Source organism: Coregonus clupeaformis, unplaced genomic scaffold (assembly GCF_020615455.1).
Source record: "Coregonus clupeaformis isolate EN_2021a unplaced genomic scaffold, ASM2061545v1 scaf0282, whole genome shotgun sequence".
NCBI classification, from domain to species: Eukaryota; Metazoa; Chordata; class Actinopteri; order Salmoniformes; family Salmonidae; genus Coregonus; species Coregonus clupeaformis.
In genome coordinates this window covers 116,719-135,612 of record NW_025533737.1, presented here as the reverse complement: position 1 = coordinate 135,612, position 18,894 = coordinate 116,719, and the positions used below count along the sequence as shown (strand labels likewise).

The following is an 18,894-nucleotide window of genomic DNA, read 5'->3' as shown; positions in this document are numbered from 1 at the left end:
AGCAACTAAGTAAACCATTGCTGGAACAACTATACATGTCATCTTGTCACCCAGAACTAAATCAGCTACTCGGTTTTGGTCAACATTTAAATGTTAAGGCTGCCACCAGAGATTACTATACAGGATATATTTCCCTAACACTATGATGTAATGAACTGTAGTTCATTTGAAAGAAATTTCTCAAGTACACAATTTTAACTGATTTTGATGTATAATAGCTAGATGATAAGCACAACTGATATAAACCTGATTATCAATACTGACAGTAACATCTCAGAGTAAACATAAAAAATCCAAAGTGGATATGGAATGTATGTGTGTTAGCGGTTGACACGGGAGTGACATTTTTTTCCCTGTACTGTCACGATCCCGCAACAATTCTATAACCCTGAAAAGTATGTTTAAAATTATTCCTGTACTGCCCGTTCCTGTGAGGACTGTTGATCCTGCCACGAACTTGACATTAGGATTTCATTCCCGTTACTGAGGGAGTCCCGCAGGATCCGCACGAGCCTAAGGTAATGTCAACCTCTAGTGCGTATGTCTGCGTGTGTCTGTAGAGGTAGATGGCTCTCACCGCGTCTGCCATATTGACGACCGCTTTGGCAAAGTTCCTCGTCTGCGACGACGACCGACGCAGCTGCACAAACTACAGCACACAGCAGAGGAAAGGACCAAGAGCAGAGGGTGGGAGGGGAGGAGAGAAACAGAGATAGCCATATTGACCAATTACAATAAATAAACAACCGAAACCATAATATTAGGTTACGTAGGACAGTGATCCTTATTCCTGCTCATGGATAGCTGTTACAGGTTCTTGCTCAACGTTGAAACACCCGATTCAGCTCATCATTAGTTGAATCACGTGTGATGACCAAAACCAAAAACCTGCAGTACTGCTGCTCTCCAGGAGCAGGTTTGAGGATCACTGATGTAGGGCATGTCAATGCACTCTCTGACAACATGAATCAAGTAAGTTGTGGCCATTCGATTTGGTTTTCCATTTGCAATCAAATAGAATGATGTACAGTGCCTTCAGAAAGTATTCACATCCCCCTTGACCTTTTCCACATTTTGTTGTGTTACAAAGTGGGATTAAAATTGATTTAATTGTCATTTTTTTGTCAACGATATACACACACAATACTCTAATGTCAAAGTGGAAGAAATATTCTAACATTTGTATAAATGTATGGAAAATAAAACACCCCGGGTGAATACATGTTAGAATCACCCTTGGCAGCAATTACAGCTGTGAGTCTTTCAGGGTCAGTCTCTAAGAGCTTTCCACACCTGGATTGTGCAACGTTTGCTCATTATTATTTTCAAAATTCTTCAAGCTCTGTCAAATTGGTTGTTGATCATTGCTAGACAAGCATTTTCAGGTCTTGCCATAGATTTTCAAGCAGATTTTAGTCAAAACTGTAACTCAGCCACTCAGAAACGTTCAATGTCTTCTTTGTAAGCAACTCCAGTGTAGATTTGGCCTTGTGTTTTAGTTTTGTTGTCCTGCTGAAATGTGAATTAATCTCCCCAGTGTCTGGTGAAAAGCAGACTGAACCAGGTTTTCCTCTAGGATTTTGCCTGTGCTTAGCTCCATTCCGTTAATTTTTTTATCCTGAAAAACGCCCCAGTCCTTAACAATTACAAGCATCCCATAACATGATGCAGCCCCCACTATGCTTAAAAATATGGAGAGTGGTACTCAGTAATGCGTTTTATTGGATTTGCCTAAACCATAACACTTTTTATTCAGGCCAAAAAGTGAATTGCTTTGTAATTTTCTTTGCGGTATTACTTTTGTGCCTTATTTTGTACAGGCTTCCTTCTTTTCACTATGTCATTTAGGCTAGTATTGTGGAGTAACTACAATGTTGATCCATCCTCAGTTTTCTCCCATCACAGCCATTAAACTCTAACTGTTTTAAAATCACCATTGGCCTCATGGTGAAATCCCTGAGCGGTTTCCTTCCTCTCCGGCAACTGAGTTAGAAAGGACACCTGTATCTTTGTAGTGACTGGGTGTATTGATACACCATCCAAAGTGTAATTAATAACTTCACCATGCTCAAAATTATATTTAATGTCAGCTTTTGTTTTTACCCATCTATCAATAGGTGCCCTTCTTTGCGAGGCACTGGAAAACCTCCCTTGTCTTTGTGGTTGAATCTGTGTTTGAAATTCACTGCTCGACTGAGGGACCTTACAGATAATTGTATGTGTGGGGTACAGAGATGAGGTAGTCATTCACTGTTAAACACTATTATTTCACACAAGTGAGTCTATGCAAGTTTTGTGACTTGATTAGCACATTTCTACTCCTGATCTTATTATTATCTGTATTATTTGTAGGTCAGTGAAACACAATCCCAATTTAATCAATTTTAAATTCAGGCTGTAATACAACAAAATGTGGAAAAAGTCAAGAGGTGTGAATACTTTCTGAAGGCACTATATCGACTTGAACGTACCAGGTCGTGATCGTTCACCACCATCAGCTCGATGTACTTGGTCTCGGTCTGGACCGTGCGTTGTCCGCGTCTGACCTGTTGGGGGGCGAGAGAGCGCTGCTTCACTTCAGCCTGGTACATCTGCAATGGCACCCTATTCACCCTATGGGCCCTGAGGCCCGGTTTCCCAATAGCGATGGAATTTAGGCATGAGTGTTTTAACGATGCAGTTTTCCTACAAACGCAGAAGATGTAACATGCATTTCCCAAAACGGTCTCTAAGTGCGTCGTTGGAGCATTTGTCGATACTGATAGGATCGAAAGAAAGGGAGCACTGCTCTTGGATCAGCTTTCTCCATTCAAAATTTACCTTAACATTATAATTATTTCACAACACTGACGACGGATCAGTTTCTAGAGAGATATTACCAACAATTTGGAAAATCATTGCGCACATGTTAGACTACACATCATGAACTATATTGAGACACATTACAGACAGTAGCCTACACGTAGCTAAATAGAACTCAATTTATTGAACATAAAATGTATTTTAATTTGATTGATATAGGCCGATAGCCTAACAAATTTATATTTTAATGCAGTCATCTCGGTTTTCATTTGAAGCATATTTTTATGTCACTTATTTGTATCAACTGCAAAGATATTGGCAACTCTGTATTTGTAGTCAACTTTGTTCTGAAGTTAATAATAATAATAATAATAATAATTTGCCATTTAGCAGACGCTTTTATTCAAAGCGACTTACAGTCATGCATGCATACATTTTTGTGTATGGGTGGTCCCGGGGCTCGAACCCACTACCTTGGCGTTTCAAGCGCCGTGCTCTACCAGTTGAGCTACAGAGGACCACGTTGTCGACGGTTACAGAGAGACTGATTATCCATGTGATACTATGTTTAGCGGAGATCTTCTGTGTGTAAAGTGACACGATGGCAAAACAGCATCTAACGACGCACTTAGTGTTTTCAAGTTCAACGTTAACAACGATGGTCTTGGGAAATAGCTCGGAGATTTAACGATGCGCCTACGAAGGTTCAAAAGATGAACTTAGCCTTAAGATGCTTTTCGGAAACCGGGCCCTGGTCAAAAGTAGTGCACTATATAGGGAATAAGGTGCCATTTCACATGCAGCCTTATTCACCCCCATTGAGGACACATACCTACTAACCATATTGGAATCTACCGCAGCTACTGCAGATGAAACTCTATAGCCCAGGTTCTTGTCCTTGAGAAGGGCACCAAAACTTTGATTTCAGCCTCGATTCATCTGCTATTAAATCGCTATGTGTCTGAAAGTGATATAACGGTGGCTGGCTCTGGTTACTTGGGCATTCTACTCTTACTACACAACAGCCAATATGTAAGGGATATTTGTGAGCACATCACGATTATAAATTGATTGTGTTACGTGTGAGATTAAATGTGTTACATTGTAAAACATTGATTGTGTTGTGTCATTGTATCGTGTTACATTATTGGTTTGTTCTCAGTTTTTGTTAGCGTCTCTGCAAGCAGTGTGCATTTGGCAACAGTGTGCTGCAACTGTAGCTATGTGTGCGGCAACAGTGGGTGTTTACAGGTGTATGTGTATATGTGTTCGCAGGTGCATGAGTGTGTATGCCTGCATTAATGTGTGTGTGCCAGCTTATCAGGACATCAGGTCCTCACCTGTCTCTTTGTACGTCTCAACCCTTCCTCTGTGAAGATTGGCTCCTCCGGCTCTGACAAGATACCATCATCATCACCAGCAGGGTCAGTGTCATTTTCAGAGTTCCCTTCAGTGTCACTGCTGTTCAATGAGCAACCTGTGAAGGAGGGGGAAAAGGAGGAAGGGAGGGGGCAAATGGGTAGGAGTGCGGAAGGGGAGAGTGAAGAGGATGAGAGGAGAGAGAACAGGGTAGGAGAGCGAAGAGGTGATATGAGCAGTGCACACTCATCAGTCCCTTCTGTCAATGAAGCCATGTCCATTTTTGTCAAATGATCCACAGAGGAAATCAATATCCTGCAGACAGTGTGGAGGGGTGGTGTGGTGGGGGGAGGCCATATGAAAACCAAGGAGAGGACAAGGAGGGCAGCCAGAAAGCAGGAGACAGGGAGAGAGAGAGAAGGAGAGAGAGAGCGAGAGAGAGAGAGAGAGTGAAAGGATGGGCATGTACTATGTCCCTGTCGAGAGGAAAGGTGACTGAAGCAGCGGTGCTTATGGAAGAGCAAAAATGAACACAGATGGAAAAAACAGAGTATTTTAAGGCTGTAGGACTGGAGACAAGAGGAAAGGAGGAGGCGAGGACAAGACTCCAATTTAGACTATTGAGATGCACCCCAAAAAGACATAGCCAAAGGTAGGGGATGACAGACACAGAGGAGAGATGGGTTAGTTAAAGGCTTTACCTGGACATTGCAGTGACAGTAGCAGGTCCAGGTCAGGCATTCGATACACCACGTGATCGTTCTGCTCCTACAGCAGTACACAGAGCCACAACAGCGTTAGAACCAATGACAATGCAATATTTATATTGTGGGATTGGTGGATGTTGGTTAAGACAGTTGTAAATACAGAAAAAGTTAGTACCCTCCATTCTTATGATATATTGGTTGGCAATGATTAAGTGCTATCACTGTTATTGACTGATCATCTTTTTCCCCCTGTGCAAGACGGCAATATGTTCTCTAATATACACAAAAATATATGGACACCCCTTCAAATGAGTGGATTCGGCTATTTCAGCCACACCCGTTGCTGACAGGTGTATAAAATCGAGCACACAGCCATGCAATCTCCATAGACAAACGTTGGCAGTAGAATGGCCCGTACTGTAGAGCTCAGTGTCTTTCAACGTGGCACCGTCATAGGATGCCACCTTTCCAACAAGTCAGTTCGTCAATTTTCTGCCCTGCTAGAGCTGCCCTGGTCAACTGTAAGTGCTGTTATTGTGAAGTGGAAACATCTAGGAGCAAAAACAGGCCACACAAGCTCACAAGCTCACAGAACGGGACCACCGAGTGCTGAAGAGTAAAAATCGTCTATCCTTGGTTACAACACTCACTACCGAGTTCCAAACTGCATCTGGAAGCAACTTCAGAACAAGAACTGTTCATCGGGAGCTTCATGAAATGGGTTTCCCATGGCCGAGCAGCCAGACACAAGCTTAAGATCACCATGCGCAATGCCAAGTGTCAGTTGGATTGGTGTAAAGCTCGCCGCCATTAGACTCTGGAGCAGTGAAAACGCATTCTCTCACGCTTCACCATCTGGCAGTACGACAGACAAATCTGGGTTTGGCGGATACCAGGAGAACACTACCTGCCCCAATGCATAGTGCCAACTGTAAAGTCTGGTGGAGGAGGAATAATGTTCTGGGGCTGATTTTCATGGTTCGGGCCCCTTAGTTCCAGTGAAGGGAAATCTTAACACTACAGCATAAAATGACATTCTAGACCATTCTGTACTTCCGACTTGGTGGCAACAGTTTAGGGAAGGCCCTTCCTTGTTTCAGCATGACAACGCCCCCGTGCACAAAGTGAGGTCCATACAGAAATGGTTTGTCGAGATCGGTGTGGAAGAACTTGACTGGCCTGCACAGAGCCCTGACCTCAACCCCATTGAACACCTTTGGGATGACTTGGAACGCCGACTGCGAGCCAGGCCTAATTGCCTAACATCAGTGCCCGACCTCACTAATGCTCGTGGCTGTAGGGAAGCAAGTCCCCGCAGCAATGTTCCAACATCAAGTGGAAAGCCTTCCAGAAAAGAGTGGAGGCTGATAGAGCAGCAGAGGGGGGACCAACTCCATATTAATGCCCATGATTTTGGAATGAGATGTTCGACGAGCAGCATACTTTTGGTCATGTAGTGTATGAGTAATAAAAAGAGCAAAGCGCCATAATGCATAATTGATCCATTGCTTTCAGGATGGCATCATCGAGCATTTGAGGGCTGCATGGAGAGTCTAACTTGAGCAGAGGAGCTAAATACTTTATGAAAATGACCCATCTGGGGAAAAGGGGAGGGGAAGGGAGGCCATCCGATATTCAGGAGGGAGAACCAGAGGGTGGGGGAGAGGTCACATCGATCTATCGTTCCAGTCCATGTAATGGAGCTGTGTACTGTACCTCAATTACCCGTCGTCCTAATGGAATAGCCTTCCGCCTCTTCTATCCTACCCCTCACTTTTCCTCTCCTTTTCTTCCAAACTCTTTTCTGTTTTGCAGCCCAAACTGATCTCTCAAAAGGAGAGGTCCACAAAGTAGCGGAGTATGGGACATAGCCATAATATGCATAATATCACTTTGGTTTACATATTATATCATCCTATATCCTGCATCCTATACTGGTGCTGCTTCCCCTAACATCCAAGGCTGGGAGAGAACGTATTTTCCCCACTACTCACGTTTGATCTAAATATATGGCTCTGGGATGAACTATACACAGAGTGCATAATCATGTTAGAGCCAAGTGTATTACTTATTTGTCTACAGACATCAAGGATTGCGTCCTCTGTGGGCTTTCTAATGTATGGCTGGGACCAGAAACTTTACATGTAAATATAAAATGGCTTTGGCTTGGATGGCAAACAGGGGGTTATAGTTCACCCTGGACAGGAGGAGGAGACAGATGGGACAAAGGTTAAAGTGATAGCTTCAAAGACTTCCAACGATTTAGCACTGAATGGTCTTGGAGATATATGGGAAGAAAGAAAAATCAGAAAAAGAGGAAGAATAGATTCAGCTGTCATTTCCATCAAGCCCACATTCCGTTATTCACTTTTACACAGTAGCTCATTTTTCCATGGTCAAACAAAATCAGAATGTTTTTTGGGTAGTTTAAAAGCCTACTAGCACTTCCAGACTAACTATATGCTTCCAGATTTCACAATAAGAAGTGCGTGCAGGCTGTAGTTTGTAAAGGAAGACACTGCACAAACATTGCTATGGTGCGTTTTCTTGAATTCCAGCCTTAGAATTGGTAGTTAGTTCTGTCTCTCACACTAACACTCCACACTCTACACCATGGGACTGTGTTTCAACTCAATACTTTTCATACTGCAACACACAGATGGAGTAACACTGTCTGTACTGCCAGTGAGTGAGAGAGGGAGAGATAAAGAGGGAAAGAGAGGAGGAACAGACGGTCTCTACTGAGCAGTATGTTGGAGCCACTTTAGAGACAAAATCCACCAGCAACTCCCCATTTTTCTTCTAAGGGTATCCACCCCTCCATCCTCTTCCCTTATTCATACTCACCTCATCACTGGTATTGAGAACAGGCTCAATCCCATAGGAAAAGTTCCCATCGGAAAACATCCCACTAGAGAGAGATAGAAAACAAGAGTGAGGCTAGTAGAGTTAGTAGTAGCAAATGGGAACACTGGTAGGGTTTGCAGATAGAGAAAAACAGTGGGCATGGAATGGGCAGAGGGTGGGCATAGCCTTGACTCACCGTAATCCATGGCAGGTAGAGAGAGCTACCCACGAGCCTGGTACCCCCCTCAGCCACCCATGGTAGTAACAGTGTTCCCCTCCCTGTAAACACACACACAGCATTAAAATCTACTTTGCCCTCCCAAGTTAAACAAAGGAAGGCACGAGTCGATGAAATAGAGTCAGCTAACCAAAGACGAAAATGCAATCAACACCACTGATTAAGTGTGAAGCAACACCCCCCAGGAGTGGGTCTAAATGAGCTGCTTGGTCAACAAAGCTATATCAGTAACTACTATAAATCAGAGGAGAGAACCCACACCTACAGTGGGTACTGATGCGTGAAGAATAGACAGCAGAGACTATATTTCATCACCAGACAGGTGTGGGTGAGAATCAGATGTGTGTGTGTATTAGAATAGGAAAACATCAGTGTCTGTGTGTCACTCAGTCAGTCAGTGTAATGAACACCAATAAGTTATGCACCACTGTCATCTGAGCCCACTGTCGTCTCGCACGCTAAACAACAGAAGAAAAGCTGCGTTCAAGTGGAGCAGACTATAACTGTTTACACCGTTCAAGCAACAACCTGGGGCTAGTGTTTTTTTCCCGCTTGGTCAAACCTTACTCCAACCTGTATCCAACCAACCAGACAGACCAAGGCTGAATATCAATAGACTACAGTGGCCCCCTCTCCTCTGCGCTTTCCTTTATCTGCACTGGTCTGAAAACCCAAGCCAGACTAAAGCAACATGACCGATTCCTTTCCAGCAACATGCTTTCACCCGTCCAGTTCTTTTTCCAGAATGAAGGCAAGATTTTGTATGAGCTAGCCATAATGACCCTTAGTGTAGCTTAGCTTCATTTCTCTCCTGTAGCGGTTTAGCATGCGAGCTAGCCATAATGAACCGTAGCTTCATTCCTCTCCTGTAACGGTTTAGCATGCGAGCTAGCCATAATGAACCTTAGCTTCATTTCTCTACTGTAGCGGTTTAGCATGCGAGCTAGCCATAATGAACCTTAGCTTCATTTCTCGACTGTAGCGGCAAAGATAAAAGGGGAAACACAGACAGGTAATGAAAAAAGTATGACAATTTATGAACTCACTACTGTAAGTTGCTCTGGATAAGAGCGTCTGCTAAATGACTAAAATGCAAATGTCACATGGAGTAAAAACCTGAAGCATCCAGTGGGGGCTTCCACTCACCACCAAATATGGTGATGAGATTAAGTTCAGTGTGAGTAGGCAGAGGGCGAAGATGGAGCAAGATTAAACTGGGCCGACATTCTGCTAATTTTATCATAGATAAAACATTCAATTTCAATATAGTTTTCTGTTCCCAAAACTAAAATCTGTTACGAACAGAGTGCACTAAGTTTTGTAGACTTTACCCATTGCCAAAGTAAAAAAAAAAAAAAAAAAAAGAGGCTTTGTTTAGAAGGAGTGCAATGGCAGTTAGAGTTCTTGGCTTGCACATGTGCACTTCAGAGAGTAGGCGTTCACTAACAGAAAGGAGCAAATACATGATAAAATGCGCCAATTGGGTCGCGTAAGCTCTTGCTTGGCTCTGCCCATGTCCTTCCTTGTCCTGAGAACTGTCCTTCTGTGGTTTCCATTGTAAAAAGCCCATTTGTCCCATCTTGGCTTAGTTAAAAGTATATTTGGTAGCGGTTTACCATGAGCTAGCCATAATGAATGTTAGCTTAGCTTCATTCCTCTCCTGTAGCGGTTTAGCATGAGCTAACCATAATGAAACTTGGCTCTCTTCATTAGTCAACTGTAGTGGTTTAGAATGAGTTGCCATAATAAACTCTAGCTTGGCGTTAGCTTAATTTCTCCTGTGTCTTTAGTGGGTGAGACAATGGGGCCATTCACACCAATTAGGGAGGAAGCCCAGTCAGAGCACTTAGCACGGGACTGAGATAAATAAATAGATAAATAAATAGATAAATAAATAAAGGGCAGGATTACAAGGGTAAGTGGAGGAAATCAGATTGGCTCTCACACTGCTGTGGCCATTAGCGAAGGAGGTGGATTGAGTGTCCTTTCAGAGGAGGAGAGGCCAGACACATCCACACACACACACACACACACACACACACACTTTCAGAGGAGAGGCAGGATGGAGGGGGGGTCATTCAAGTATAATAGACTACTGAGATGCTAGTCAAGAAATAAGTGGTTTCATCTAACATGCAGGAATGCATATTTCAATATGATTTAATATTTTGATGTGCAACCTAATCCAGTGATTGTCATGAATTTTGGGTTGACAAATAGGCCATTGATATATTTTACTGTCGGAATAGGTCTTCAGATTGTTATTTATATTTTCTTGTACACTATTATCATAGGCTAATTCATTTGGGACTAATTCACCACTTGAGGAAGTGGAAACTCAAAACACATTAGCCAGATCGCTGCTAGTATCCATGTATAAATCTAACAGTAAATGTAATGTCCTAATCAAAAATGTAAATGTATCTCAAAGCCATATCATATATCTTGTTTGTAAAATAGTTGCTACTGAGCTCAATATTGAGAAATAAATATTATACCTACAAACATGGTATTGTTTGTAGGTAAAATGCAATTGCATTTTGAAATGTTATCCAATCAGATCGCATTTCTTTCTCCCGGAGAGGAGAGTGGCTCGCTAATCACATCAGCAGGCCCACCGAAACAGGCACAGCGGCAGGGCAGACACTTACAATACAGGAATCATGAGGATAATGCACTTTACTGTTTGACCAATCATGGTTTTAGCAGCCCCAAAAATGGATGGTTTGAGTGAGGTGACCATGTAGAAGGTGCAGCTCACACCAATACGACCAATTCAAATGTTTACTCTCACAGCCAAGTCAAATAGTCGCAGTCTGGCACCCTGGGGGGAGAGGGACACTGCGGAGGACACACTCAATAGAAACACACTCACTCATTTACACCCAGCAGATTTTAAAAGTGACCCCTGGCACTCCTCTTGTTCTAGCGCCTGGGCTGCGCTTGCCATTGCGCGATCAAAAAGTGTGGAAATGTAGCTAATATCTGAATGGGCAACTCAGCAGCACTGCTGATTTTGCAGAACCACTTATTTGCTAATGAACAGATGAGAGGAGAAGACACCCCATTAAGGAGGGAGTTGAATGAGATGCCCCACTTATCCAAGGACACAGCCAATGAGAATGAAGGATGCTAATTGGTACTGACAAACTAGAGTAAAACAGCCCTGTTTTGTTACAGCCCTATCAAGTACTGCTACCAGGTCTCAGCTAAGGGAGAGAGGTGGCCAAAATAGGAGAGGAAAGTGCCAATTCCAAGATGGCAGAAAGCTACTCAAGTGTTTCTCAAACTGTTTTTATTTACCATCACACTCAAGGACAAAACGACAAGACAAATAGAGAGACTAAATTAAGATTAGATCAAATAAGAACTAAACAAGTACATGACCTTGCACTATCTAGCCGTGAATAGTTTTCGGTTAAGTCCGTCTAGGGCACCTTAAAAAGGGGTTAGACGTTGACCTTGCAAAACGACCGGCGTAATTGCATCTCTCCAATTTCATTAAACTTCCGCACCGCAGTACTGGCTATTCATGCCTGCAGGAACAAGACACCTCTCAGTCCTCCAAAGAAGAAGTCCTCTGACACACACATACTGGAGTAATGACACAGTATAAGCATAGTTATAGACGCACATAAAGACTCGTATAGGCTCATCATTCCATATACCAATACTCCTAATGCATTATAAGTATCATCATAATCACTTATAATGTACAGCGTCATAGTGCTTCATCATTTCTGGTCACTTTTTACTCAAGGATCATACAGCATTATAATGACCATCAGTGTGAAGAATGTCTAAAGTGCTTGCCAATGAGCAGCACATCAATATTACTGCATCTTCATCTTTGTTATGGTGTGTTACAGCATACTTTAAAAGCCACTATAAAGTCATCTTTGAATGCTTTAGGTGTTGCGTTTGATGATCATACTAGACACTCATGAGCCAACCTTCATATCTATACCCTAGTGAATGGATTGACGGATGGATGAAAACAAGTTCACCATATTCTGAGACGGTCTCCCTTTGTCGTCAAAGTGCCGCTCCACATAATCCGAAGACAGGAGATTGCTGGGGAAAAAGAGAGAGAGGGCGAGAGCGAGCAATGACATTTCCCATTCAGGCATAATCATTACAAGAGACAATCGCATACAAAACACATTTGTGAAAAGCACCATACAAATCCAAATTGGATTGATGGAGGCATTGAGTAGAAAAGTGGTGGTGGATGGATGGGGCCAGCTACCTCTATGCCATGTAAAATGCTTTGAGAGCTAGCGAAGAGTGCTACATAAACAAAACCCATTAGAATAATGTGTCCAATGTGTTGGTGAGGAGGAGGAGGAGAATGCAAGTATATGTTGTGATTTAACTTTAGTCTACGAGCATCAAATTGTTACCATCATCTACAATGTTTTAGACATTCCATTCTAGTGAAGAAACCCTTGATGAATTGTATCAGGGTTGGGGTAAATTCCGTTTTTTAATTCAGCCAATTTCGGAAGTAAATTAAAATTCAACAGAATCCACATAGGCAACATTGGGCCATTTTTTATTCATGAATTGAATAAAAATGTCCTGAATAGAAAGCTCAATTGAACACAACCCTGTATTGTATAGAATGCTGGTGATGGGCAGAGCAGTGTGTCAACTCACTGGTTCAGCTCCAAGTCCAGGATGAAAGATTTGCCAAAGGCCTCCACCAGGAAACTGCTCTGGGCTAGATGGACAGGCTGAGAGAGAGAGAGGGAGGGAGAAAAGTTAGAGAGGGAGATAGAGACTGTGTGTGTGTGAGTGTGTGTGGGTGAGTGAGAGAGAGAGAGAGAAAATGAGAGCACAAGAGAGAGAAAATCAGTGGTGGAAAAAGTACTCAATTGTCATACTTCAGTAAAATATATCTTAATAGAAAATGACTCAAGTAAAAGTGAAAGTCACCCAGTAAAATACTACTTGAGTAAAAGTCTAAAAGTATTTGGTTTTAAATATACTTAAGTATCAAAAGTAAATGGAATTGCTCAAATATACAAACCAGACGGCACCATTATTTTTAGTTATTTTTATTACGGATAGCCAGGGGCACACTCCAACTCAGACATAATTTACAAGCGAAGCATTTGTGTTTAGTGATTCCGCCAGATCAGAGACAGTAGAGATTACCAGGGATGTTCTCTTGATAAGTGCGTCAATTGGACCATTTTCTAGTCAAAATGTAATGAGTACTTTTGGGTGTCAGGGAAAATGTATGGAGTAAAAAGTACATTATTTTCTTTAGGAATGTACTGAAGTAAAAGTAAAAGTTGGCAAACACATACAGTGGGGAAAAAAAGTATTTAGTCAGCCACCAATTGTGCAAGTTCTCCCACTTAAAAAGATGAGAGAGGCCTGTAATTTTCATCATAGGTACACGTCAACTATGACAGACAAAATGAGATTTTTTTTTCTCCAGATTATCACATTGTAGGATTTTTAATGAATTTATTTGCAAATTATGGTGGAAAATAAGTATTTGGTCAATAACAAAAGTTTCTCAATACTTTGTTATATACCCTTTATTGGCAATGACACAGGTCAAACGTTTTCTGTAAGTCTTCACAAGGTTTTCACACACTGTTGCTGGTATTTTGGCCCATTCCTCCATGCAGATCTCCTCTAGAGCAGTGATGTTTTGGGGCTGTCGCTGGGCAACACAGACTTTCAACTCCCTCCAAAGATTTTCTATGGGGTTGAGATCTGGAGACTGGCTAGGCCACTCCAGGACCTTGAAATGCTTCTTACGAAGCCACTCCTTCGTTGCCCCGGCGGTGTGTTTGGGATCATTGTCATGCTGAAAGACCCAGCCACGTTTCATCTTCAATGCCCTTGCTGATGGAAGGAGGTTTTCACTCAAAATCTCACGATACATGGCCCCATTCATTCTTTCCTTTACACGGATCAGTCGTCCTGGTCCCTTTGCAGAAAAAACAGCCCCAAAGCATGATGTTTCCAACCCCATGCTTCACAGTAGGTATGGTGTTCTTTGGATGCAACTCAGCATTCTTTGTCCTCCAAACACGACGAGTTGAGTTTTTACCAAAAAGTTATATTTTGGTTTCATCTGACCATATGACATTCTCCCAATCCTCTTCTGGATCATCCAAATGCACTCTAGCAAACTTCAGACGGGCCTGGACATGTACTGGCTTAAGCAGGGGGACACGTCTGGCACTGCAGGATTTGAGTCCCTGGCGGCGTAGTGTGTTACTGATGGTAGGCTTTGTTACTTTGGTCCCAGCTCTCTGCAGGTCATTCACTAGGTGCCCCCCGTGTGGTTCTGGGATTTTTGCTCACCGTTCTTGTGATCATTTTGACCCCACGGGGTGAGATCTTGCGTGGAGCCCCAGATCGAGGGAGATTATCAGTGGTCTTGTATGTCTTCCATTTCCTAATAATTGCTCCCACAGTTGATTTCTTCAAACCAAGCTGCTTACCTATTGCAGATTCAGTCTTCCCAGCCTGGTGCAGGTCTACAATTTTGTTTCTGGTGTCCTTTGACAGCTCTTTGGTCTTGGCCATAGTGGAGTTTGGAGTGTGACTGTTTGAGATTGTGGACAGGTGTCTTTTATACTGATAACAAGTTCAAACAGGTGCTATTGATACAGGGAACGAGTGGAGGACAGAGTAGCCTCTTAAAGAAGAATTTACAGGTCTGTGAGAGCCAGAAATCTTGCTTGTTTGTAGGTGACCAAATACTTATTTTCCACCATCATTTGCAAATAAATTCATAAAAAATCCTACAATGTGATTTTCTGGATTTTTTTTCTCAATTTGTCTGTCATAGTTGACGTGTACCTATGATGAAAATTACAGGCCTCTCTCATCTTTTTAAGTGGGAGAACTTGCACAATTGGTGGCTGACTAAATACTTTTTTCCCCCACTGTACATAGTAAAGTAAAGTACAGATACACAAAACAACTACTTAAGTAGTACTTTAAAGTATTTTTACTTAAGTACTTTACACCACTGGAGAAAATACAGGTACACTTAGGGTGTAAGGACAGGACTGAGGCAAGGCTGGCCAAGGTTATTAAAAAGGTACAGTGCCTTCAGAAAGTATTCACACCCCTTGACTTTTTCCACATTTTGCTGTGTTACAAAGTGGGGTTAATTTTTTTGTCAACAATCTACACAAAATACTGTAATGCAAAAATGTGTTTTAAAAAAATACATGGAAAAATAACACTAATATATCTTGATTACATAAATATTCAACTTCCTGAGTCAATGCATGTTAGAATCACCTTTGGCAGCGATTACAGCTGTGAGTCTATCAGGGTAAGTCTAAAAGCTTTCCACACCTGGATTGTGCAAAATTTTCCCATTTCTCTTAAAAACACTCTTCAAGCTCTGTCAAATTGGTTGTTTTTCATTGCTAGACAACCATTTTTCAGGTCTTGCCATAGATTTTCAACCAGATTTGAGTCAAAACTGTAACTCAGCCACTCAGGAACATTCACTGTCTTCTTGGTCAGCAACTCCAGTGTAGATTTGGCCTTGTGTTTAAGGTTATTGTACTGCTGAACGGGGAATTCATCTCCCAGTGTCTGGTGGAAAGCAGACTGAACCAGGTTTTCCTCTAGGATTTTGCCTGTGCTCAACTCCATTCAGTTGTTTTTTTTTACCTGAAAAACTCCCCAGTCTTTAACGATTACAAGCATTCCCACAACATGATGCAGCCACCACTATGCTTGAATATATGGAGAGTGGTACTCAGCAATGTGCTGTATTGGATTTGCTTCAAACATAACACTTTGTATTCAGGACAAAAAGTGAACTGCTTCGCCACATTTTTTTGCAGTATTACTTTAGTGCCTTATTGCAAACAGAATGCATGTTTTGGAATATTTGTATTCTATACAGGCTTCCTTCTTTTCACTCTGTCAATTAGGTTAGTATTGTGGAGTAACTACAATGTTGATCCATCCTCAGTTTCCTCCTATGACAGCCATTAAACTCTGTAACTGTTTTAAAGTCACCATTGGCCTCATGGTGAAATCCCTGAGCGGTTTCCTTCCTCTCCGGCAACTGAGTTAGGAAGGACGCCTGTATCTTTGTAGTGACTGGGTGTATTGATACACCATCCAAAGTGTAGTTAATAACTTCAACATGCTCAAAGAGATATTCAATGTCTGCTTTTCTTATTTTTACCCTTATTTGCGAGGCATTGGAAAACATCCCTGGTCTTTGTGGATGAATCTGTGTTTGAAATTCACTGCTCGACTGAGGGACCTTACAGATAATTGTATGTGTGGGGTACCGAGATGAGGTAATCATTCAAAAATCATGTTAAACTCTATTATTGCACACAGAGTCGTCCATGCAACTTATTATGCGACTTAAGCAGATTTTTTTTATTTAGGCTTGCCATAACAAGGTGTTGAATACTTATTGACTCAAGACATTTCATCTTTTCATTTTTAATTAATTTGTAAACATTTCGAAAAACATAATTCCACTTTCACATTATGTGTAGGCCAGTGACAAGAAATAACAATTTTATCCATTTTAAATTCCGTCTGTAACAACAAAATGTAGAAAAGGTCAAGGGGTGTGAATAGTTTCTCAATAATCATCACTCATTCACATTCCATTACATGACAAGATGCAGAATCTGTCATGCAACAAGTCATTAATTGTCTTAAATAAATTATTCAATACCTTATCGTTTTTTTTTCGCAAAAATTTACCTCTGTGGAGGGTTGAGAGAGAGCGAGAGAGCACGAAAGAAAGAAAGAGAAAGAAAGAGAGCAAAACAGTGAGAAAGACAGACGGATAGCAAAAAATAAAAAGGAATAAATGAATGAGAGTACCATCAAAGCCACAATAACACCGTCAGATAAAGATCGATGTCCCAACTCCCAACCCCGTTCCAGGTAAAGGGAAAGGGGGATACCTAGTCAGTTGTACAACTGAACGCAATCAACTGAAATGTGTCTTCCGCATTTAACCCAACCCCTCTGAATCAGAGAGGTGCGGAAGGCTTTACCTATCAATCCCCATTACCACTGTCTAGCACAGGGGTCTCCAACCTTTTCTAGCATGAGAGCTACTTTATAAAATGAAACATGTCGCGAGCTACTCAAATAGGCACATTCTTCTCATCTCCCCTGCAACCCTTTCCTGGGTCATTAGTGTACAAGAGAAAGTAGTGCACTGTTTTCTGTCAATATACCTGGTAAAATAATGGTTAATAAACAACTAAGTGGTGCCATATAAAATCTGTGATTTTTTTCTCCCAAATTATGTTTTATATTTTCCCCAATTATGTTTCCTTAGTTATTTTCCTGGTTTTAGAAGTATTATTTTTTCACTCTCAAAATTACAATTGTTGATAGAGAAACAACGACATTGAATGTTCTGAGTCCATGTCATTGTTTAAATTACATCAGAAGACCTTAGTTTTCTTCCAAAACAAAAACAATAACACATTTTTGAGTGTAATTCCCCTTCAATTGCGCATCTGGCCCTTTAATCGCGCATCTAGCGAGTGAGGAATGTGCAATCTTATGTGCGGGTCTAGAGATGGTTCTGTACTGCTACTGCTCATTTCATGGCAAAGTTTGCAAATAACTCATAATAGATTCAAATGATACTCATGATGTACTTCTGACAGGCAAGCCTACTTTGCAGTTAACATTTAATTGACAAGGTTTTGGGGAAAGTATTTCTGTCAACCCACAAGACCGTTATCACATCAACTGGCTGGCTACACACGGAGTGATAGACAAACGCGCACAAAACACAGACAGACAGGGGCAATATTGCTGGAAATGAACTGGCAGATATTGTGTTTTTAAGCAAATAGTGGCTTACTAGGGGTGGGATACTGTCAATGTTGCGTTGATCAGGTAGTAGCTTGGGAGCTTGCAGTGTCTGATACTTGTGCAATTTATGACAGTTTGTGGTGGAACACTTGAAAATTGCATGTACTTTCAGAATTGTTTGGCAATTCTGAAAGTACATGCAATTTAAGTGTTCCACCACAAACTGTCATAAATCGACCGACCTGTTGGCGAGCCTTGGTCTAGCAGTTAGCCCCTTTCTCCACCACGGTGGCCGGGGCTAAGGACCTACTGTGCGGGAGGCTGCTGCTAGTGAGTGTGTTTGAGTGTGTGTGTGCCTGCCTGGTGGAAGGCGTTAGAAATACGAGGCATTAGAAATACGTTTGATTTACAGCGGCGGTGGAGCACTGCCAAACCTAGACAGCCTTATTAAGACAGGCTGTATCTCAAACCAGTGTGTGACAGTCCACTGATTCGAGAGCCTTGCAACCTGAATCTTAACGGCTGTAGAGGTGCTGACAAAGACTTTCTGTCTAACAACTCCAGCGAGTCGTTTGGTTGTACTATATCTGACCTTAACAGTCTTCTCTGTATTTGTATTTATTATTAAAAACATTACAATACATTCATAACAGATTTCACAACACACGAATAAGTGTGTGCCCTCAGGCCCCTACTCCACTCTGTACAATTTTAAAAATACAGTTGCTTTTTATCTGGGTAAGGAATGAAACGGTAGGAGGAGATTTAAAAAGACATTTAGCATGTTACCCAATTATCATTCCTATTTTACATTAACTTCTAGGGAATGGGCATAAGTTATTCCAAATACTGTACCAGCTACAGGGTGTGCATACTTTATCCAGCCCTGCTCTTAAAGGCCTTGGTGAGCAGAATTATAAAATAGTTTTAGTAGGGAGTGCTGATCTAGGATCAGTTTTGCCTACAAGATAATATTGAAAATGATTAAATGGAAAGGGGGGGGGAAGGGATTGTAGATCAGCAATTTGACTGAGGTAAAAGCGGGCCTCACACAGAAACACTCGAAAGGCAGAGTTTCAGGAAGGTCGTCTGGGTTACACAGCCGGTGGCGGAGGGCACTCAAGGTTGCCTCAAACG

At 41.8% G+C, this 18,894-nt stretch overlaps 1 protein-coding gene across 4 annotated transcripts in view; it reads right to left on the bottom strand.

Moving 5' to 3' along the window:
- LOC123484358 (disintegrin and metalloproteinase domain-containing protein 11-like) overlaps positions 1-18,894 on the bottom strand; it is a 53,117-nt gene that overhangs the window by 26,061 nt on the left and 8,162 nt on the right. For all 4 annotated transcript variants that reach the window (XM_045214597.1, XM_045214598.1, XM_045214595.1 and 1 more), the window contains exons 3-10: positions 12,613-12,689; positions 11,961-12,027; positions 7,912-7,994; positions 7,716-7,779; positions 4,863-4,929; positions 4,143-4,279; positions 2,472-2,546; positions 578-649 (exon numbers count right to left, since the gene is read on the bottom strand). In XM_045214597.1, coding sequence (XP_045070532.1) covers positions 578-649; positions 2,472-2,546; positions 4,143-4,279; positions 4,863-4,929; positions 7,716-7,779; positions 7,912-7,994; positions 11,961-12,027; positions 12,613-12,689 — 642 coding nt within the window. The remainder of the gene's footprint in view (positions 1-577; positions 650-2,471; positions 2,547-4,142; positions 4,280-4,862; positions 4,930-7,715; positions 7,780-7,911; positions 7,995-11,960; positions 12,028-12,612; positions 12,690-18,894) is intronic.